The sequence below is a fragment of the Mercurialis annua genome, linkage group LG3, assembly GCF_937616625.2.
Source record: "Mercurialis annua linkage group LG3, ddMerAnnu1.2, whole genome shotgun sequence".
NCBI lineage: Eukaryota > Viridiplantae > Streptophyta > Magnoliopsida > Malpighiales > Euphorbiaceae > Mercurialis > Mercurialis annua.
Window position 1 is genome coordinate 61,503,715 of NC_065572.1, and position 24,604 is coordinate 61,528,318.

At 31.4% G+C, this 24,604-nt stretch overlaps 2 protein-coding genes across 2 annotated transcripts; both read left to right on the forward strand.

Moving 5' to 3' along the window:
• Positions 1-12,078: 12,078 nt before the first annotated feature.
• LOC126673084 (caffeoylshikimate esterase) lies at positions 12,079-16,044 on the forward strand. The gene is made up of 8 exons (XM_050367055.2): positions 12,079-12,517; positions 12,616-12,645; positions 13,212-13,341; positions 13,444-13,590; positions 13,715-13,845; positions 14,336-14,473; positions 15,031-15,129; positions 15,239-16,044. The coding sequence occupies exons 1-8, from the start codon at positions 12,179-12,181 to the stop codon at positions 15,455-15,457; spliced, it is 1,233 nt and encodes a 410-aa protein (XP_050223012.1). The 5' UTR covers positions 12,079-12,178; the 3' UTR covers positions 15,458-16,044.
• A 3,388-nt stretch (positions 16,045-19,432) lies between these two features.
• LOC126675035 (uncharacterized) lies at positions 19,433-24,296 on the forward strand. The gene is made up of 6 exons (XM_050369600.2): positions 19,433-19,580; positions 19,927-20,059; positions 20,169-20,272; positions 22,298-22,469; positions 22,587-22,727; positions 23,736-24,296. The coding sequence occupies exons 1-6, from the start codon at positions 19,531-19,533 to the stop codon at positions 24,120-24,122; spliced, it is 987 nt and encodes a 328-aa protein (XP_050225557.1). The 5' UTR covers positions 19,433-19,530; the 3' UTR covers positions 24,123-24,296.
• The last annotated feature ends 308 nt before the right edge of the window (positions 24,297-24,604 follow it).

Here is a 24,604-nt window from a genome sequence, read left to right on the forward strand (position 1 = left end):
TTAATGATGTTTATGTATTAAATGATTGAAAATTAAAATATGTATTATTTTATAGGAATGACACCGGTGCAGATTCTTGTTTATTATGATGGAGTATGGGACCAATATCTTAACTACACAACTTACCAAATCAGAGGTATTTTAGTTAAAGAAGATGATGATTTTGAGAAGCTGAAATCAATCATTTTTGGTATACTGAAAGTTAACGATTGGGAAACTTGAATAGAAATTAAATATAAGTTTGAACAAAACCAGCAGGCTTTGCATATTGATGACAATGTAAGCATGGAAGTTTTCATTGAATTGAAAAAGAACTCAGCAAGCATGACAAGTTATCCATTGTGCATCACAACTAAAAGGCGTCAAAATCAGCAAGAAATGATTGAGTTTAACAATAAAACTGTGATCAACATGCTGGAAAACACAAAGGAACCTTCAATTTGCAGTAACACGTCAACGGATATTGTCAAATATGCTGAAATGATATGCATGCACACGGGAATTGAGGACGAAGAAGAACCCACAAATGAACCTGATGACGATGAAGTTGTATCGGAACCACCAGTCAAGGACTTTGTTGGACAAAGATTCAAGGGTAAAAAGATTATGAAAACATGTTTGTGTTTGTACGCAATTGAGAACAACTTTCAGTATACAGTTGGTAAATCGTGCAAGTTGGAATATTTGATTAATTGCCTAGACGAAAATTGCAAATGGAAATTAAGGGCTTCAAGGGACGAAAAAACAAGTTTGTTTGTTATTAGAAGACTGGAAAATATTCACACATGTCTGCCAAAAATGGGAATGGAAGAACAACGGCAAGAGATATCTTCAGTAATTTGTGAAATGATTAAATCAAAGTTCATGAATGTAAAAACAGTTTATACACCTGCAGATATCATAGCTGACATGCAAAGAGACTATGGCGTTATTTTGAATTACAACAAGGCACAGAGAGCAAAGGGAAAAGCACTTGATCAGCTTAGAGGTAAACCACGAGATTCTTATTCAGTTTTGCCAAGTTTCTTGAATATGCTACTTAAAACAAATTCAGGGTCAGTTGTAGACTTACGAACATCTGATGGGGTTACCTTTCAGTATATTTTCATGGCTCTTGATGCATCTACAAAGGGCTAGAATTATTATAGACCAGTTATTGTAGTGGATGTGACATTTTCAAAATCAAAGTACGGAGAAACTCTACTAATTGCATCTACACAAGACGGCGATAGTAAGATATTTCCTCTTGCATTTTGTGTTGTGGACTTTGAAAATGATGCGTCTTGGCAATATTGTTTTGAAAAAAATAAAAGAAGCTTTAGATGAAAAGGACAATTTATGTATTGTGCCTGATAGGAATGAAGGCATTCGTAACGCTGCAACTTCAGTATTCCCTTTAGTGAGTCATAGAATTTGCGTGTATCATCTTTTGAATAACGTGAAACGACACTTTAAAGTCAATCCAAAGAGTCCTAAGAGTTTGAAAGAGTGTTTTTTTGGGGTTGCAAAGACACACACAACAAAAGGTTTTGACTATTTCATGGAAGAACTTGATGGCCTAAATGTCGGAAATCGACCATACCTGTAAGATATTGGATTAGGTAAATGGGCAAGAGCATATATAACGACGAATAGGTAACAGTTTATATTATTTAAATTACTAAGAGTTAATTAAATGTTTACTAAACGAGTACTTCGTTTATATCAGGTACTCAATAATGACATCTAATATTGCTGAATCTTTTAATTCAGCAATAAGAGCAGCCCGAGAATTACCAATAGCAACACTCCTAGAATATTTGAGGAGATTAATATTTTTCGAACTTCTTCAATATCCTTCAGACATCTCAATAATACATGACTCGCCATTTTTTTGCTCTTCTAAAAGAAATAGTTGACTCTTCCAAACATTGATAAAGTACAAAGTTGATGTTGGATAACTAATCCTAGAAAATAGAGTTGAGATATTATTAATAGCTTTAAAAAATTACAAATCTTTGTAACTCTAGTCCATTCATCATTTGTCAACCCCCAAACAAAATTGTTATCGGTTACACTCAATGCATCAAAAGCATGTATATATCCGAGAGCCCTCTCAAGCAAAAGAAAAGTAGAGTTCCATACGTTCCTTTTAGCACAATCATAGAATTTCAATTCTTTTCCCTCTGACCCGGTCACATATTTAACCGCTTCTCTAAGCTTATAAACTGAAATATCAATCACTGTTAGCCCTTCTTGCGGAATAAGGTTTAAAACGTGAGCATCACATCGAACATGAAATAAATTTTCATTACAAATTAAATTACCACTCGAACTAAGCTGGTCACACAATAAAGCTTGCATATTGTCGTTTGCCCTAGCATTGTCTAATGTGATTGTGCAAATTTGTTTTTCAATTCCCAAAAATTATATTTATTCATAAACTTTTTGAAATAAAACAATAACACTATGTGGAGGAGGGAGGTGATAAAAATTGAGTATCTTACTATATAATTTTCAATCTTTATCAACATAATGAATTGTAAGACACAAATAGCCCTAAGTAACACATGAAGTTCACATATCTAAAGTAAGAAAAATTCCACCTATTTCTTTCAAACTTTCCTAACTCTAGCCATGTCTTTTTTGTGTATTGTAAGATAATGTTTTTCATCGTATTTCTACAAATAGGTTTTACATCTTCTGCCAAGTAGATGTGAAGTTTCCTATTTTCCTCATGTTCGGCAAAAGTAAATGTATATCCATAAGTAATGACGGCTAAATTATCTAGGTGTTCTTTATACCCTTCTTGATCAAATGGTTTGACAACTCTTTTCTCAACATTAATGATTCTTAACATATGAAGTTTACAAACCTTCAAATGTGATTAAGATTTGTTGTGCCGTGAGTCGACTCCGCAATATAATTCTTCTAACAATGAACACACTTTGCTCTATCTTTGTTATCTGAAAAATTTTCTTCGATAAGTATAAATTCTTTCCAAGCATCTGAATTCATTTTTCACTTCTTGGGGTCAAAAGAAGAGTTAGTATCTTCATCATCACGTTCTGTGTTCCTTGTACGAGTTGAACTTGAATCCATGCGATCGTCTTACGATAAATAAATAAAAATTTAAAGAACAACTAACCAATCATAATATTCCTATAATAACTATTTTAATGTGAACTTCAATTCATGTTGAATTGAAGTTGTTTTGTTTTAGCATAAGCGAGTGAGATTATCCAATCGTTAGAAAAGACATTTTCTAGATGATTTAGGTGGCAACTTCACATTTTTCAAACCTTTACAGAACAAAGGTCAGTCATAAGTCTAGGCGAGCGCCTCCCTTCCCCCCCGAACTCCGCTCTGCTCATAGAACTATTTTGAACTTTTTATCATTCAAAACCGGAGAGTACGTTTTACTCTCTTGGGGAGGTGTAGTGTGATCTTTTTTATCAAGTTCGGGAATTCATTTCTACCAAAATTCTTGAAAATGACTTTTTTAATATTTTGTGCCAAGTCGAGGAATGAATTGATACTTTGTTCAAAATCACAATGTCGAAATCTATACTATATATAAAAGCACGGATGAGGGGGGGACAGACAAATTTACTGAATAATCCTTTTCAGTTTACTACTAAATAAAAGTTTTTTATAGTCATTAATTAATTAGTTATTTAATTAATTACTATTGTAATAAAACCCTAATTAGAATAGGTAGCTAAATTATCTCCAATTTAGTTTTTAGTATGTAAAAGATAACTAAATTGTCTCCAAATTAGTAGGAATACCTATCTTTTAGTTTGATTGAACTATAAAATTAAAATATTGTATATAGTCAATATATTATTATTTAAATTTCTATCTTATTATTTTTAAGATATTATTTATAAAATTAAATTAATTATTTAATTATGATTATTATAAAATCAAAAGAAAAATAAATTTACTATGAAAAAAAATTTAATAACCGAATATATTATATATTTTTTTACAAAAATTCTTAACTAATTATTATTAATTATAAATAAAAAATTGATATAATCTATCTATCTATAATCTATCTATCAATAACTATCTTATATGTGGGAAGGGGGGGGACAGGCAAAATTACGATAATAGGTTTCATTAAGGGTTAAATAATATAATATAATAAATAAGGAAGAGTTTACGCTTAAATAATATAATATAAATAAATAAGGAAGAGTTTACGCGCAATTCATTTTTTAAGTAGAAGTCTAATACACGTTTGCATGAGCAGGTAATTATTTAATAATAAACTTAGTGTAAGTTTGTAGCAAAATAGAAGTCTAATTAGTTGTATTTTACATATCTAAACCTAATTAGAAATCTGATTAGAAAGGTATGTAGTTTTATAATTAAAGGTCAAAGTGCTTTGTTGATAAAATAATACTCACTGTCAATTAAAATATAACATTCATTTATTGAATTTAAAAAATCAACTAATAATGTATAAAATATTAACATATTAAAAACTAATATTATACTTATAATTTCATAATATTTACTATACATAACGGGTCATATAGGTACCGCTCATTTGCGTATATTTAAAATTGCTAGAGATTAATTTAGTACTAAATATTAATCGTTTATCTTTTAATAGGAGAATGAAATTAAATATGAGCTTGCCCCACTACTGCATATCTGCTGTTTTGCGACGGAAAATTCCGTCGCAATTCACTCATTATCCGTCGCAAATACACTTTTAACGAATATTATTGAATTTAACGAATTTCTTTCAGACTTAGGGCTCCTAGATATGGGATTCAAGGGGAACCGTTTCACCTGGTCCAATAAGCAAACAGGGCGCAGGCGAATTTTAGAAAGAATCGATCTGGGCATGGCCAACGTCCTTTGGAGAGAAAAGTTCCAATTTGCCCAAGTTCTTCATGAAGCTATGATAGGCTCCGACCACAGGCCTCTGGTGGTTATGCTGCATAAAAACCATAAAAAGTCTCGGAGTCTCTTCAAGCTCCAGAACAGATGGCTAGAAGCGCCGGAAAGCGTGACTGTAGTGGAGGAAGCTTGGATCAACAAAGCAGATTCCACCAACTCCTTCTCTCTCAAGCTCCACAGGTGCAAGGAGAATCTAAAATCTTGGAGTCGCTCCCATTTTGGCAACTCAGCTAGACGCATTGATGCATTGAGAATTAAACTTGAGACCCTCCAAAGATCCTCCCCTCCCCCTCAGGACATCTCCGACCAAGAACATGCTATTCTGAAGGACATCGATGCAGCCTATTAACAGGAAGAATCGTTTTGGCATCAAAAGTCCCGTATTGCCTGGCTCAAGCAAGGAGACAGAAACACCAGATTTTTTCATGTTTCAACTATTATTAGAAGGCAACGGAATCAACTCTGTAAGCTTATGCTCCCTGGCGGTTCTTGGGCTGAATCAGAATCTGCAATTAGGGAAGCTGTCCGTTCTTTCTTCGAGCACCTGTACACGAGTGAGCCTACCTCCATCTCCAACAAGGAACTCAGCTATTTTCAGCCAGTCGCCTTCCAATCCCGGCGTGATAGTGGACAGAGCATGGAAAAGCTACTGCTTTCAGTTAGAAGTCTCCTCTCCTGCCCCAAGGGCCCCAGCTGCTTCTACCCATCATCAGAAATGGCTGCTGCCACCTTCTGGCAGGCTCAAGATTAACTCAGATGCCTCCTTTGACATCAGCTCCCAGATGGCCACTACAGCTTTTGTCACTAGGGACCACCATGGTCATCTGATTTTTGGTAAAGCGGTTAGAGTCCCATGTAGATCAGCTCTAGCCGCTGAGGCTCTCGCTCTCCGGGATGCAGTCAGATGTGCAATCAACTCTGGGTGGCCCCAAGTAGATTGTGAATCTGACTCTTCAGTTGTGATTCGATGTTGTAACCGCAACGACGAAGTTATTCCGTGGGATATCAAGCCAATTATTGAAGAGATTATAAGTCTTGCTAGTACTTTCAGTTGTAATTTTTCGCACATCAATCGTAAGCAAAACTGTGTTGCTGATTGGGTGAGCAAAGCAAGCGTTATTTTGTATAATCCAGTGTGGTATCTTTATCCACCCTCTGAGCTCATGGCTCTTTTGTACGCTGACTCTATCTCTTCTTAATGATAATCTCATTTGTTCAAAAAAAAAAGGAATACAATATCAAAAGGGAACTCTATATATAAGAGCCACATATTAAATAAACAGGTGAAATTCCAGCGAACATGAGGCCGATGCAGATGGCGTACTTTGCTGACATGGACGAGCAAGATCGTCGGTGGGATGGACGTTGATGATGTGGATCCGTTGGAGATTTTCGGTGAAGGCGTGGTGAATATCGATAACAAGCTGGTTGATGCTGATTTCTTCAATAATTTCGAGGATGATTTTGACAACAACGACATCAATTAATTTAATATGTTAGTGAATTTGATGATTATGTCTGTTGCTGCTTTGATTGTTAATATAGAAATTATCTAATGGATTAATTTTACTGTTGGTAGCCCTAATTAATTTTTGATGTGTATTACTTGTGATTCGTAGTTGGTCCTTCTTTTCTATTATGATTGTTAATTGAAATTAAAAAAACGGGAACTCTATATATATATTTGAAGTGAAATTACTAAACATAAATTGTCTAATTATTTCATTTGTCGAAGGTCAAAGATGCTCTGTTTAATCCAAATAAACAAAAACCGTTTATTGATTACGAGGTAATGTTTTCATACAAAAATAATTTGTTTACGGTGTTATTTATTAATTATAGCTATAAATTTGATTAATATTTGCTTATCTGTGGGAGGGGGGACAGACAAAATTGCAATAATATGATTCATTAAGGTATAATTATTAACATAATAGTAATTATGTACAAGTTTAATTCTAACAACAACAAAAAAATAATTTTAATATTAAAATAAAAATTTAAGCGTACTAATATAAATATATTTGGGTTAGGATTGCTTTTTTTTTTTCATTGGGTTAGGGTTGCTTCTTTTTTATCTTGTAGAAACAAAAAAACAATTAAAAATATAAGAGTTTGATTCCAATATAGTTAGTTTTTTTTTTTTTGAGAATAATGAAAATTTCATTAATAGGGAAATAAAAATACAACTTGATCAAATATTGAATATATCAATACATTCAAGAGGTATAATAATAGAACATCAGTAAAATAACAAAAAATTATATCTAATTTCTTCAATCGCATTGACGGAGCTCTTTGAATGTGCAACTCGGCGATCCGTCCGCTCCACTCGAAGGTTATTTTAAACCACAAATCGACTCTTTGGTCTTTGAATGAGTCTGATTGAGAGGATATTAGAAATAAAATTTCTACTGATAGCACTTCAGATCTACGTTCCGTAGATAATTCCATCAAGGAAATAGCAAAACCCATAAAGGGTAAGAGGCAGAACTCCACTAAGGAAGACAAAACATCCATAAAGGAAGAAAGAAAAAACCAACAGATCTCAGATCTGTGATTATTGACGTAAAATAAACTAAATACGAGATTTAAAGAGAAAACGAGAAGGTAGGGAGGTGATTTTGAACCAAACAATGGCCAAAATCACCTCCCTTTTGTTGCGGCTAGGGTTTCTGAAAAGAAAGAAAGAGTTTAGAGAGATGAGAGAGGAAGTACCCCCATGAAAATCGTATGATTCCAATATAGTTAGTTAGGCGGGTAGATTTAATATAGTTAGTTAGGCGGGTCGATCTTAAAAGTTGATCAAAAAATGTAGTCAGGCTTAATAGCCCGATGTGCACATAGCAATCTTAATCTACACATGCTTATAGCATATAAGAAATTTAATCTACAGTTATTTATAATAATTTATTGAAAATTAAAATATTTTATTAACAATTCAATTAATATTTACTGTTTAACGGATCATGTTAATATTATTCACGCACAATAATTTTAATTCTAATAAATCTTTTTTAATAACAATTACTAAAAAATATATACATACTACAATTTGAATTTGAACAGTAAAAAAAAATTATTAATTATATATTTTATAATAGTTTGTAATTATAAATAAAGATACCATAATAAGAGTTTAATTTTTATAAGGAAATAGAAGCGTAGGGAGTTTAATTATATAAGGTTCACAACACTACTAATATCTTATAATTACGGTAATAGTTGATATGAAGAAAATAAGAGAAGACATTAATTCTATGAATTATACTATAATACCACTTCTTATATATTGAAAATCACTCCTAATATAGTAATACTTCTATTGCAAACCACAATTGCTACAGTAAATCTATATACTGGATTTATTTTGCTATGTTTAATTCAATTTCTTCAAAAAAAAGTTTAATTTTAATTAGGATATCAATTCACTAAACTACTAATTGTCTAAGATAAAGTTTTTAATTTAATGATAAATAATTTATAATAACTTATTGAAAAGAAAAGTATCATATTTAGGAATTCAATGAAAGTATTATATTCAGTAATTCAATTAATTGAATGTATATTATAATAATGAAGGAATACTCTATAACAACAGGGTGAGACTCTTATATTATTTCGATTTAAAAGAAAAAAATATATAATTTATTTAAAATAAATATATTAATTTAATATTTTAATAATTTTAAATTTAAATAACGGGTCATGTAAATGCCGCTCACGTGCGTAGCACGTGGCGAAACGCTAGTAACTATACTATAAGTGTGAAGGAGGGGGGGGGGGGGGACAGGCAAAATTACGATATTAGAGTCCATATAAATTAATAATTATAATAGAACCAATTAGCTAATAGTTTTACATTAACAAGGAAAAGAAGTTTAATTAACGTGAATTTTGAAGGATTGTTAAGCTAATAGGACTTTTTTTAAAATAACAATAGAACTAATTAATTACAAAGGAAAGAAGTTTAATTGCTACGTGAATTTTGAAGGATTAGTAAGCTAATAGGATTCTTTTTCTAAAAGAAGAATGTTAATAAGACACTAATTTCTCCCAGCTAATAATAGTTAATTATAAAATACAATTAAATAATTAATGAATAAAAAAATTTGACAAATGAAGATAACGTAAATTACTACTTTAGACTTCTAATTAAAATAAACTACTATTTATTTTAAACTTCTAATTAATGTAAACTACTAATTGAATTGATAGCCATGAAAAAGATCACCATGTTATTATAAATTCACTAACAATATAAATTTCTCGGTTAGTATTAAACACTCTGAAAAGCGGCTGTTCGAAATTCTTATAATCTGGTTGAAGTCCTTGTACGGTTTGATATCTCTGATTGTGCTATCTAACTCTGACATAATGCCATATGGATCAATATTTAATTGTTGCTCAAAAAGAGACTTGAATGCTTTACAATTTAATAACTTATTTGAACCTTTTAAATTTATGCAGGATAAACTAAATTTGGAGACTATAGCAGATTCTTGTATGTTATTTGCGGTAACTAATTTAAATCAAGAAATATGTTGGATTAATATCTTATTTATCATTTTTGAAATTCAGAATGTTCTTGGAAAATATTGATTAATTAATAGCCAGTCAATTATAATAGCATTATAACTATGAAAACTTTTCTTTGATGTGTTGTGCAGGATTTATTGTTTAAATGATCATTTTAGAAGTCATAATTTCTCATAATCCAATTTGCCAAAGGTAATGTTTGTAACCAGTCGTAGTTTTTTCCTATAATATTGTTCTTTTTAATTAAAAAAATGGAGACTTATGTTGCTATATATTTATGCAGAGAATATCCGTTTAACTACTAAAAGAATACTGTGAAATTTAAATACTTTAATTAAAGTTAATATAGTGATTTGACTTATATTTTTTTTTCTTAGAGATTACTATTATCTTATTGATATAAAGCTCCTGATAATTTGGTATTTTCTAATGTCAGTTGGAGTTAAACGCTTCATTAATTAAGTTAAACTCTTCATTATTTTATAATATCTTAAAAATAATAATTTAATTTTGATAGATATATTATTTTTAAATTAATGTGAGATTACTATAAATGTATTCTGCTTAATTCATATATGTAACGAGTCATACAAATATCATTTGCATACTGTAATTTTAATTTTAGTAAAAAATATTTTATAATCATTTATTTATAGCTAAAATATTATATTTAATAATTTAATTAATATTGAGATCAAATAACGGGTCAAATAATTATCACTCATGTGTGTAGCACATACCGATAAAAAATAATTCACAATACTTTATTAACAACTATACCAATTTATTTAATAATTTAACTAAAATTAAATATTTAACGGGTCATATAAATATCGCTCACGTGCGTAGCACGTGGCGAAAAACTAGTAATTATACTATAAGTGTGAAGGGGGGGACATGCAAAATTACAATAATAGACTTCATTAAAGTTATAATAATATGTATTCATAAAATTAAACGAAATTGAATAGGAGTTTGATTACTACCAAAACACAAATTTAATAGTAGTGAATTAGTTAAAGTTTACCTCATACAGTATATATTAAAAAGGCAAATCAAACGAAATTGAATAAGCAAACACATAACAGAAATCGGCTTCTTCTAAATATGGTCATTGATTTGCTTTCTTAGTGCTTTTTATTTTTTTCAAGCTGCACATTTGAAGTTTGATCAAAGTTGGTGGCTAATTAGCTTTTGAAATATTAAAATTAGTTTATAGAATCAGATTCGGATAACGTAGCTTATGTTATATTATGTGATGAGATCTTCATAATAGCCAGAAAATTTACTATAGTAAATCACCATTAGATCAGCTGGAAAAATTGACGGCTCTAAGAAAAGGTGTGTATTTAATTTGATTTTCTTGCATTTTTAATTTTTAATTTAGAATTTATCAATTTTTTAGATGGTGATAATTTTAATCTTTCATATGTATCGTGAATAAGTATTTAAAAATTCATTTATTTAACATTTTTTTAGAATTATCAATTTTGATTACATTGTGAGCATTATAATATAAAAAACCGGGTCATATAAATAAAAAAAATATAATAATTAATTAAAAATATTTATTATATTTAATAAATTTATATACGTAACGGGTCATATGAATATCGCTCAATATAAAAAAACGGGTCATATAAATAAAAAAATAATATATAATAATCAATTAAAAATATTTATTATATTTAATAAATTTATATATATAACGGGTCATATTAATATCGCTCACGTGTGTAGCACGTGGCGAAAAACTAGTACTATATATAAAAGCACGGATGGGGGGGGACAGGCAAATTTACAGTAATGTCCTTTTTATTTTTAAATGTTAAATTACTTCTATTAAACTACTACCTCTACAATATAGGCTAATTATATTATAAACTAAAAAATAGCTAATAAATTAACTCTACGAACTATAATATAGGTTAATTATAAACTAAAAAATAGCTAATAAACTAAATTAATTCTACGAACATATATGTTGACTTCAGGCATTTTTTACTCTTCATTATTTTAACTTGAATTATAAATTTACTTTAAAATTTATGTATAACAATGGTGTTTATATGTGGGCATTGTGAGCCATATTGCTTTTGGAAATGGTATATACAGTATAGATAATGATTAAATTTGGAATTCAAGTCAAAACTACTCCTAATACGATTAAAATAACGTATTTATTATATTTCTTCTAATACAATTAAAATACATAATTAATTTAGAATAATAACTAAAGTAAAGCATCCTTAATACTCATAATAATATATATAAAATAAATATGATGAAACACATTACGGGCCACGTGCGTAGCACGTAATGTAAAACTAGTTATAATAAATTTATTAATATGTTTATGAGTAATGCTATATAACCCTCCTTTTTAACCCACCTTCTTTAACCCACCTGACGTGGCAACAATCTAGTAGATGCATTGAAAGTTGTTTTTTGAGATATACACTTTTGAAGGGGAATTGGACGAATTAAATGCTGCCACGTAAGGAGTGACAATAAAAGAGGTACAAAATATTGGGTTAAATAGCATTTTCCTATGTTTATTTACGAGTTACGTTACGAATCACGTGCATAGCACGTAATGCGAAACTAGTTAAACAAAAAGCGTTTGTCGACCAGCCACCCAACAACAGTCCCACAACTCCACTACCATAATTTCCTTTCTTTAATACTTCAACTTCAACATAAAAAAAAGTTCGATCCCACTTCTACAAGTCCCCTTTCAATGGACTTCTCTCACAAACTTAGACTAAAATCACCGCCCACCACTCTCACCCACCGGAAACGTCACTCTCCGATCACCCACCCACTGAACCACCAGCTACCCATTGCCTCGCCCTCAACATTGAGTTCAAAGTTCAAATCTTTCTCAGTATCATCATCTCTAAACAGCCAACTAAGTAGTTTCATAATGTCCAAGTTTAGCAAAAAAAGGGACATTGAAGGTGTTAGTGAAGAGCTTAATTTGATCGCTTCACAGAATTTGGATCATGCCCCTGCTCGTAGACTGGTTCGATCAGCTTTTGTTGAGGCTCAACGGCAGCTTGACCATCCTTTGTTTAAGGTTTGATTGGATCATGTTCATGTCTAGTTGGTTATGATCTTCTATATGTGTTCTGATTATATGTTTGTTTAATTTGTTGATGTTGAATTTGCATACAGTGGGCTCCCACTGGGATCACAACACAAGAGGTAATAAGATTGCTTCTTTATTTGTATTTTCTTGGATTTTGTTTTAGATAATTTTTTTTGAAATTGAATGTTTTTCTTGGACTTATGGGAATGTAATATAAATGACAAAAATAATCAGGCTTATGGGCAAATAATGTTAAATATATGTCACTCATCATCAACCGGCTAGGTAGCTAGCTGCCAAGAATAAGAAATCTATGCTGCAGCCTGCAAGAAAACTACTGGGGAGTCCTACATTTTGGACATTTCTATATTTGGAATGCTTCTAAAACTCGGAAACTCGATATTTATTATTTAATATATTCTCGTAAAAAATATCATCCGGCCATTTTTTGTTTCGGCATTTCTTCATTTTAGCATTAAAAAAAAATCGCCATTTCTTGTTTCGGCATTTTTCATTTCAGCATAAAAAATATGATATCGCCATTTCTAGTTTCGGCATTTTCATTTCAGCATTTTTTTCTGTGCTACACAATGAGAAACTATCAAAACTTTGTTTTATTAGGTGATATTAAAGTGAATTGAGTATTAAGTCACTGTAATGATTGAGTTGTTGCATAATGTAGTGGTATGAAAGGAATTCGAGAGGCTTAGAAATCTTTTTAAAGAGCTGGATGCCGCCATCAGAAGTTGTAATTAAAGGTGCTGTGTTTATTTCTCATGGATATGGCGATACTTGCACTTTCTTCATGGATGGTTTGTCTCTTTATCTCTTCTTTTCTTATATTCTGAAACAGCTGGCATTCTACATTCTACATTATGTTTGAATTGAAGTAACAAGTATAAGCAAAAAATCAGGTATAGCAAGGCGAATTGCTGCATCGGGATATGCAGTTTATGCTTTGGATCATCCTGGTTTTGGTCTTTCTCAAGGATTGCATGGTTACATTCCAGACTTTGAATACTTAGTTGACAATGTTATGGAACAATATACGACTATCAAAGGTTTGTGATCTACCGCATTTTTAATGGAAATTATAAAATTGTTTATAGACTATAGTTATTGCAGATCTGAGGCATTTTAGAATGTGAGTTCTAATTAGTTTTCTTTCTACTCTTATGTTGGCAGGAAGACCAGAACTAAAAGGATTGCCTTGCTTCCTATTAGGGCAATCTATGGGTGGAGCTGTTACCCTTAAAGTTCACTTAAAGGATTCACATGCTTGGGATGGCATGATCCTTATAGCTCCTATGTGCAGAGTAAGCACATTGTTGCTCTTTACTTAACCATGGCTATGTCGGTTCTTCATGCTAGTGGGCTTATTATCAGTCCATATGAATTCATAAAATTTGTAAAATTCCCTTAGTTGCATCTTTGTTAGTCCATTTTAAGAACAAGTAGGCAAACTTCAACTTTACAAACTCTGCATATACCTTAATAAATAAGTAAAAGAACCATACAACTATACAAGGAGTCCTGCTTCAGTAGAGCTCTACTTTGGTGCTAAATTGTCCATAGAAAAGCTTTAGCCGAAGTAATTCTTGCTATAATAGTACCAAGCTTATGTAGAGTAGAGCCCACTTCATCGCCTATGCATCATTCATCTAATTTTGACACCCTAGTCAATTTTAGTTCTCCCTCGGCCTGAATTCAGCATGTTTTCTGCAAGCACATCCTTTTTCTGCGATTCTTTCTACATACAGAAAGGTACAATTATGCAATTTTTGCTAACTTTGAATTGTTGCCAAGATTGCAGAGGATGTGAAGCCACCGCCGCTAGTGTTGAAGGCAGTAACCTGTTTATCTAGAGTTTTGCCGAAGGCAAAGCTTGTCCCTCAGAAAGATCTATCAGAGCTGTTCATCAGAGACCTGAAGACAAGAAAAATGGTTTGTTGTTTATATTTCAGCTTTTGAATGGTAAAAAATTGAAATCAATTCCCTATAATTGCCCCTATGAACCTTAAAAGTTATAACCATGGCCTAAATGGTGAGGTGTTTCTGTATTCTATTTGCGTCTACTAGTGGACAGCCAAGTACATGCAGGCACTTTTGCTCGTTTTAGTAATATTTCATACATGCTATTAATGAATAGGATGCTGTCTTTTGAGCATGTTTATAGTCAGTAAGTAGAACTTAGAAGAGGAACTTGAATTTAACTATTTATACCAAGAACAATTTAGGTTGATCATCACCATAGAAATCAAATAGCACTTTATCAATGATTTATTGATCTTACGCTGCTTACTGTAAGCCACTTTTTTCTTTCTGGGTACTGGAAATCATCCTTAGCATCTTCATGACTTGTGACCATGGTAAGAAAACTATATGAATATGCATTTAACAAACACATACATCAACAAAGAATGAGCAAATGCATGTCTCAAATATAGCAGTCTTCAGAGTCGGATTTTTCATTGATTCTAACGTTGCTTCTTTGTTATTAGGCCGAATACAATGTAATTAGTTACAATAGTCTAATGCGGCTTAAAACTGCTGTGGAACTCTCGAAGGCTACAGAGGATATTGAGGCTCGGCTAGAAAAGGTTGGTGCCTTCCTATCATTTGTCGTCTCCCATTTATCGGTTGACATTCTGCCACGATTACGCAATTAGTTAACGAACCAACTTTTAACTGATAAGGCAAGTGTTACAGGTTTCAGCTCCATTGTTGATTATTCATGGAGCTGCCGATAAGGTGACGGATCCTCAGGTGAGCCAGTTCCTATATGAGAGGGCCTCTAGCAAAGATAAAACATTGAAACTATATGAAGAAGGTTATCACTGTATTCTTGAAGGGGAACCTGGTGACATAATATTTGGCATCTTTGATGATATTGTTTCATGGCTGGATTTCAGGTGTTCAACTGACTAGAAAGTTGTACTAACGTCCCTCAACTTTATTTTCTGTCCTATCATAGTTCTTTTTCTTTGATTTTATTGCATCAAAAAAATCATACCATTAGTTTGGCTACATCTCCATTAATTTTAGATTACATGACGATGAGGAGGACGCCTATAGGCTTCAAACTCATCGTCACATCATCTAAAAGTAACGGTAATGGAATCAAACTAACGAGAGAGATTGTTAGAAATCAAAGAAAAACGACTATTATGGAGAGAGAAGAAAGTTGAGGGACCGCCCATGCAAATACCCATTTTTTTGCCTGATGCAATATCAATCCCTTGCTTCTAGTTCTTGCACATGGTGGTAGTGTCCAGCCTGGTATATTATTGTTTCTAATTTAGTTTTTTAGGATCATATAACTAAAAAATAATTATCAGATAATTCATTATATTTGATAACAATAGAAATTTGTTGGTGAATCAAAGCAAATGTAAGTAATGTAAATGTATTTTATGTTTAAGTTTGTTATATCCATGAAATGTTGAATAAAATTAAAAACAATGTAGCTGGCAAATCCTCTGCAATTTCTTTTGCTCTGCATTTGTGAAAGTAAAGCATGAGCCATTTAAATTCTTTTAGTTGGTTTTTGCATGAATATTTATTTTGTCATATCACATTAGATGAATTTACCATTTTCACATAGGATAGTTTTTTTTAAAAGGCAATTTTTTCAGCTTAAAAAGATATGGGGATAATTATTATGACCTCCGGTCCTCCGGAGCTAATTTTTTTGGGGGTTTTACAGAACTAACCAACTTATCGATTTGATTCTCAAAAATATACACTTTTATTCTGCAAACCTACTATAAGCTGAAAGTTATATCATTTATACTATCCATTTGCCCCTGTCTTGCTGTCGTAGCAATTATCTCTATTTGTTATTACCGTCGCCGCCGTCGTTATTGTTATCATTATTCTATTTTTATTTCAGATATAAAATTTACCGTCGTTGCTACGCGTCCATGATCTCTGTTCATTATTATCACCAGTGTGGTTGTCATCATCTCCATTTGTAATTATCGTCGTTGTTTGTCATTGTTTTTTTTTTGTTTTTTTTTCTTCGTTTTCAAATTTACAATCCGTTTAATTTTTTCTATTATTTTTATGTAACATTAGTTTTTCGCCATAAAACGTGCATAAAAATCATCTTCAAAATACTGTTATTTATGTATTTTACTATAATTGGTTATCTCTTCGTCATGATGGTTGATTGTTGAATTGTTGTAATATTACATTGTTGATCTTTAGTTGATTTTAACATTGACGAAGAACACGATATTTTACGTAAAATAAACTAAGAAAATAATAATTAAATTGAAACATAATAATGATACATTAATCTTTTGGTTGTTTTTTATTTAATTTTTGGTTAATTTTTAGTTGATCGTAAAATTGACAAAAAATAACATTGTTCATGAAAAAAAAATTGAATATATGGTAAATAACAAGTGTAGATTTTTTTTTTCATAAATTTTAGCGTGAAACTATACCATAACGGAGAAAAGTTATACACAAGAACTCGCGTAAAAAAACTATTAGCAATTCAACGAAAAGGAGGACCACAGAGAAAAACAAGCAATAGCCACAACTGAGAACAAAAAGATAACTAATTGAGCTAATGCAGAAGTTATGATACTATTGTTGTTTGTGTTGTAAGCAACTAGTAGTTGCCTGTGCATTCAAAAACGAAGAGCGGAATTAAGTCGAGATCCAGAAACATGCTGCGAAGCTCGTTGGACTTGCATGATATGAACCTACATTGTAATCTTCACCAACATATTTCCAGCAACGGAGAGCTTTTAAGAAAGTAATTTAAGATAAAGCCCGGAATCTTAACATTCTTGGACGACTCACTACTCTTCAACTTCAGAAACTTTAGATTCGGAACCACATTCATGGACAATGTGATGGTTTTTGCAATAGGAAATGCATTGAGCATTTTGAGCGCTTTGAGAGCTAAGCGTTGCTTTAGCTCATCGCTATGATTGAAGAGCTTCGTCATTAATCCGTTAATCCATAGATCAAATTCAATTTGCTCCAGAGAACAAAGATTCTTGGTAGAGAAGGCTCTAAGAGGATAACCATTTGGAGCCACAATAACAAACTCACCTCTGTAAAGAAGCATCCTACTCTCAGAATTTAGAAGTTCAAAGCTTTTCAGACTTACAGCACAAACACTGAACTTTTGAGCACCTCTCACTAGTATCTCCTCAAGTATTAGAGTGTAGATTAATTAATTATGAGCAAACAAAATAATAAAAATAATTAGTGTAAAAAGATTTAAAAATTTAAATTACTCGATTTATTACATGTTGTTGATCTTTGATTGATATTGAGTCGATTTTATATTGACCTGAAAATTGAATAAAATCGTGCAAAAAAGTCAAAAGTCAAAAGAATTAAAATAAATAAATATAGGATAGATATTAAGTGAATGAATAATGATTTAAATATATAATTTAAAATAATCAAAAAAAGTATTAAAAACTAAAAGTTAGTATAGTAAATAAAATTTTAAAAATTACTTAAAAACAAGACCTTGATATGAAATGTAAAGATTTTAAATGATTAATAACAATAATTTTTTTTAAGAAAAATAGTAAATGCTATAAAAAATATAATTTTTTTGCATGATGTCAATTATTGCGGACTGAACATTTCGGCCTCTATTTTGAGTATATTATACTCTATTTATTTACAATTAATAAAAAATATTAAATAAAAAAATAATATTTAATAATTAACAATTTTGCCGGGGGATTTGACCTGATTGGCAAAACTTATGTGCATCTTTCAGAGGTTCTGATTGAATTCGACCTATGCAACCCGTGGACTAAATTAAAAATAAATTTCTGAATTAACTTTGAAGCTAATTCCGCTAACAACTAGACTAAGGTAAATTAAAAAAAACAATTAAAAATTCCATTAATAAAAGAATAGTTTAGAAATGAAATTAAACTTTAGATTTAACCCTTAATCAATCAACAAAATATAAAAAGAAATAAAGTGATGGAGTTTAAGTTGTAGGAAGATAGAGTTAATTTTCAGAAAGTATTTCTGAGAAGCCAACTAGCGAATATTAGGTGACGTTTGATAAAACTGAAAATTAAGTGCTGAAAATTAAGTGCTGAATTATAAGTGCTGAAAATAATAATTGCTGATTTGTTTAAGTGCTGAATTAAATAAGTCTGTTTGATAACTGCAAGTCTGCAATTACTGATTATTATTGAAATGATTATATTTACATATTAAATATTTAAATATTAACTATTTTAAAATAAATTATTAAATATAAATTATAAATTATTTAAATTTTTAAAATACAGATAAATAATATAAAAATATTATAAATAAAAATCATAAATTTTAATTGCATATGCTGATATTAGTCCTTAAAGATTATAATGATGCTCCCTTTTAACTTGAAAAATAGCCCTTAAAATAAAATATTAGTTTTTAAAACTCTGAAAAACCGCTTAAATCTAATAATCAATGTTGTATGTTATAAACAGAAGTCTAAATAATATTAAAAACGGAAATATTAAATAAATGACATATAGATTATAAGAAAAAAGTGAAGATAGAAAATAAAATAGTAATAATAAAAATATAGTATTTTAAGTGTTGTTCTAAGTATAATGCACTCATTGTGATATTAAAAAAAAAAAATATATATGTGAAATAAAATATTTTTTTTAGTGAGTAATAATTGAAAATAATACGGATATAAAGTTTATTTAATAATAAAACTAATATTTAATAACTTAATATTTTCAGTAAAAAAAATAAGTCAAAATTTTTGACTTATTATTTTAAGTGATTTTTGGCTTAACTGAATAAGTTAAGTTGAACTTTTTTAAGTTATCAAACCAACTTAAAATAATTAAGTGCTTAATATATTAATTTAAGTAATAAGTTGGGTTATCAAACACCCCCTTAATCATCCATAACAGAAACAAAAGCGACTCAAGAAACTTCACCAAAACCATAATCGATCATCGCAGCAAGAAAGTTTGTATAATCAAATTAAATAAATCAACATGTCACTCTTAAATCAACTCTTCAACAGAGGCGTTTTTGCGGCTAAATGGTCTGTTCTACAGTTTTTACTCTCTTTTTCTTTCTTGAATTCAGTCTTTCTTGTTTCAAATTGTGCAAGAAAGTTATTTATTTTTTATTTTTTGTGAATTTAATAGATACCCATTTCCCACAATTAGATTTTAATTTCTGGGTTTTTATCAGCTCAATGAATTTTACTTTGTGGCATAACTAATCTTGATTACTGTTTATTTTGCATATGTTGGATGTGATTGTAGTTGTGGATGCTCTAGTCAAGTTATTAGCTTTTGGTGCTTTGGAATTGAGTAATTGTATTATGGTTAGTTTATTACATGTCTTGATAATTGAATTTCTGTTTTGATAATTGGATTTCTCAGCAAAACATGCTTGACATTGTCGATTTCGCGCATGAAATTGCTGCAAAACAAGAGAGATTTGCAAGTCAAACATATGCGCAAGGAAATAGCTCAGTTTTTGCAGGCTGGTCAAGAAGCGATTGCTCGAATTCGGGTATCGTTTCGTTTTTAACTTGAATGCTGAAAAGTCAATTGCGCAATTAGGATGCTATTAGTTGAATTGAATCTCTTATTTCCTTTCTTTTTTGTGCATTTTTTGCTAGGTGGAGCATGTGATTCGAGAACAAAATATATGGGCTGCTTATGAGATATTGGAGCTATTCTGCGAGTTTGTTCTTGCACGTGTTCCCATTCTTGAAAGTCAGAAGTACGTCCATATAGTGATAAGGGTTTGTTTCTTATTGGAGAGAACTTTTAATTTGTTTCTTACCATCTCTCAATATACACTTCTTCCTCAGTGATTGCATGTAACGTTGCATTTAGATGATATCGGGTTGCATTTAGATGATATCGGGTAATTAGGCTATCAGAGTTTATAAAAGTCAGTTTGTAAATATAAAGTTGATTAGAGCTATAGTTCTCCGTTCTCTATTTCACACCACAATTTCAGCCTTATCTTGATATTCAGCAAAGTCTCAAATAATCTTCCAATACCTGCATCTCTTAATTCAGTATGTATTTAGCCAGTTGTTTCAACTGGTTAGTACTTAGTATCTTCGGTCGTTGCTATTTTGATGTTTAATAAATAATTGAAGTTGGGTTCATACCGACCTTGGAATTGTCTCTTTTGCACTTATGCTTTGTGCCTGTAGAGGAACATTGTTGTTACTGCTTTTCAAAAATACTAGAAATATAGATGAATCTCTGTGGCTGTCTTCTTTTAATTCTTTCACTTAAAAGGTGATAAGGGGAGGAGAAAGAGGGGTTTCCTACTTAACCTTTTTATACTATGATGCACATATTTGACTACTAGCCTCTAGACATAATGGAACTTCCTGTTTCTCTATTGGAAACTTATCACAAAGTGTGCTGCAACTAGTTATCATGGCCAAACCTTAATAGATCGCATGTTATGCCTATCTTAATTAAGAGTTCAAAGACGCTAGGGCAGTTGATGTTGACCTTACATTATGTTCCTTTTTGAGCAATGAAATTACAAATTAATATTTTTTTCTGTGATCTTAGGAGTTACTTATTAGTGTATTTTTATACATTTTTGCGGTGGATAGCATTTAGATCTTTTTCAAGTCTCATATTTTGGGTTCTATTTCTTAATTATGGAAGTGAGATATAAAAGTTCTTCAGTGCCTGATTATTTGACTTTACTGTTTTGGAGACTGAAGTCACATTGAATACTAGCCACTTCAAGCTCCAAAGACTTACCATGTAGAATCTCTTTTCACTTAGAGCATGTTTGTTATTCGGATTGACAATGGAAGATATGGTTCCCATTCCAATTGTTGGTTCAGTACACTGATTTATATGTAAACTTCAAGATTGCAGTGTCAAATGAAATGAAATGTTTCGAATTTTATTGGAATCAGTACCTATTTGTTTGCATCATCCCTAAGAAAATATTTTTATTTTGTTTAATTATCTAAAAGAATTTTCAAAATAAAATGTCTTGACTTTTGTAATTTATTTCCATTTGGATTTCAATTCCTTGAGATACCAAATATACTCTTAGTTTGAAAGAATTAGTTTCATGACCACCTTCTTGTAATTAGAAATTAGAGTTGGTGAATGATTTTCGCATAGGTAAATTCCTACCTTTTTATAAATCAGCAATGTCCTGACTTTCAACTCATCAACGTATGAATAAATTAGAATCTGTAAAGTATTAGATGGTGAGAGCATAAGTGGATTCAGTAATTCTTTTTCAAACATCTGCAGGTGATCCATATCATATTATTAGTTCTCAATATTTTTATTCTCGCTGGAACCAAGTTTAACCCGTGTTTGTTTAATAACATTGGAATGAATTTTAGACCTGGATTCAGATTCCAGGTTTCCTTACTTCTTTTCCTTTTTTACGTCTTGTAATACCTAAATTTGTTTTCTTAGATGGACAAATCAGGTTCCTAAGGAATGGTTTGTAGAATCTGTTTTAATCCCTTGGACGTGATATTCATTTTTGGATGTAATTATTTATAAGAAAAATGCAAAACAACAATTTTGTGTATAAATTACTGTAGAAAGAAAGGCAAGAAAATTAATTTTCCCTCTCCCCTCTTCTAGCCTTACAAAGTGAATATTTATTTAAGAGAACTCTTCCCTATATTTGATATCCTTTCCTGTTTACTAACTCCATGCTTTAATGGGGGCTACTAAAGTTAAAATAACTAAACTCTGCATCCTTCCTATTTTCATAACCACCCTTCTTATTTGACAGGGAATGTCCATTTGAATTGCGAGAGGCTGTTGCAAGCATAATATTTTCTGCTCCAAGATGTTCAGAAGTGCCTGATTTATTGCATATTAAGAACTTGTTTGCTACAAAGTATGGCAAGGAATTTGTCATTGCTGCTTCTGAGCTTCGCCCTGACTCTGGTGTCAACCGTTCAGTTAATTGGCTTTACCTTATTTAGTTTTTCTGCAAGTGTGCTATTTTTGCAGTAGCAGCTGTTACGTCTGGAATGTATTGGTCTCTTTTACCTAATTGATTATTTCTGTTTGTGCAGATCATTGAAAAGCTTTCAGTTAATGCTCCATCTGGAGAGGCAAGGCTTAAAGTTCTGAAGGAAATTGCACGAGAATATAACTTGGAGTGGAATTCTTCTAATACAGAAGCCGAGCTTCTTAAGAAACATGAAGATCTGCTGGTAACAGTTTAATTACCTATTTTGTTTTTGTGTTAGTTTGGCTGATTAAGTTATTCACGACTTCATCATGGAAACTTATGAACTTTCTATTTTACTTATTTCTGTGGGGGCAGAATTTTTTTCAATTACTAAAAGATATTTGAAGACATTGTGAAATATTGCCTATTGCAGTCAAAATTTATATGACCTGCCTCCCGTGTTTCAGGGGATCTTGCTTGAAACCAAAATTTCTATTCAAGATACCTTAATACTAGCTAAATGAACTATGGTTTTTTAATTATCATATGTATTCAAGTGAAAATCAAAAGTAATTAGAAGTTACATGCTTTTTGACTTTAATGAGTCTTCTCGTAGGTGATTATTTTTAGTTCTGATTGCATTTAGATTAATTAGCTTTATGTTGTCTTTAATACAAATGTTTCATTTCCCAATTTGCTGGTGGTAGTTTTTTAGCACTGTGTTCACATTTTACTCAATAAAGTTTTAATACTTGTAGTTGGGAGAAATTGTGAATTATTTTTAGGCCAATTTATCTGTTTCACTGGGGATTACATTATGAAAATTATGACTTTTTTGGTCATGATGCTACTGTTAGTTGACTTTTCCATGACCTGATGGTCGCATTTAAATATAGAATCTGCAAGAGGAATACCCTGCAGCTGACCTTCTAGAGCGCACATTGTGAGATGTCGTGTAAAGCCCTTATAGTTTACTGTTCTCTCCGATAACTTTTGCAACTTCAATGATGTCAGGAAATCTTTGTTTTTGTTTACATGTAAAGAAGTTGCTTGACCACTTTATGGGATTAAGTGAAATTTGATTTCATAATTATCTCTCCTTGCCGATTATGGCCTCGTAAGTCATTATGATCCTAGACGCAATCTTGAAATTCTTGGTGTAATGAGCTTACAGCTATGTATTATTGCTTGTGCATCCTTTGTTTTCATATTTAATTGCTTTCTATTGATTAAAGAAAAGTTAATGATGGCCTTAATATTTTATCTTTAGGCTGGACCAAAGCAAATTGTAGCTGAACTTCCACGTCCCCAAGCTCCCACGAAACAGAGTTCCCTTAAAGTTTCATCTCCCAATGGGGCGAATCCTATTACTGATACATATAGCACACAAGGATCTGGCTCTCATTACCTTCAGGCTCCTATACACGTAAGTCAACTGACCTCATTGGATACTACTGAAAAAGAACCATCAGTCCGGCATCAAAATACTGGATCAGTTAATGAAAGGGGCATAACATCACCATCCTCTGATGTAATGGAGAAAGCTCGAGCTGCAATTGCCTTGGCAGAGCGTGCAACTGCAGCAGCCCGTGCTGCTGCTGAGCTAGTAAATGTTAAATTTGACTCATTGAAACTAGATGAAGCAAGGACATTGTAGTGCTTCATAATGATCTTTAACTGCAGTTCTTATGCTTAATCTGCAGCTACTCAAGATCACAGAAGAAAAATGTACATTGCAATTACTTTGTCCTATACTTGCTATCGATTGAACCTGGTAAGCTGAGCGTGTATCTATCTTCTCTCGCGGTGAAAGGGGTCGAAATTTATTTTATGTTTTCCGTGCAATAAATTTGTGTTACCTTCTTATACCTGTTATTTGCTATGGTTCATGGTTCCGGTGGCCGTAACTGTACTTTATCAGGTATATGCTAGTAGTCATTCATCACTCTCATCCCCATAAGCTTCACTAATGCAATTATCACTATGTGAGTATGTGGAGATCTCAGATTTCGGGCAATCGGAATGATCCTTTAAGGTTCTGTGTTTAGTCATTTGGGCGGTTGACCCCTCACCATTACAAGTTCATAATATTCAAAAATAGCTCAGAAAGTGCAACCAAAATTGAACATCCGATTCTAA

Excerpts from the sequence above, each read along its gene's own strand:
- LOC126673084 (XM_050367055.2), top strand. The coding sequence starts at position 12,179 with ATGGACTTCTCTCACAAACTTAGACTAAAATCACCGCCCACCACTCTC. Across the intron at positions 13,342-13,443 it reads TTGCACTTTCTTCATGGATG|GTATAGCAAGGCGAATTGCT; the intron begins GTTTGTCTCTTT and ends GCAAAAAATCAG. Across the intron at positions 13,846-14,335 it reads TTATAGCTCCTATGTGCAGA|ATTGCAGAGGATGTGAAGCC; the intron begins GTAAGCACATTG and ends ATTGTTGCCAAG.
- LOC126675035 (XM_050369600.2), top strand. The coding sequence starts at position 19,531 with ATGTCACTCTTAAATCAACTCTTCAACAGAGGCGTTTTTGCGGCTAAA. Across the intron at positions 20,060-20,168 it reads AAGCGATTGCTCGAATTCGG|GTGGAGCATGTGATTCGAGA; the intron begins GTATCGTTTCGT and ends ATTTTTTGCTAG. Across the intron at positions 20,273-22,297 it reads CCCATTCTTGAAAGTCAGAA|GGAATGTCCATTTGAATTGC; the intron begins GTACGTCCATAT and ends CTTATTTGACAG.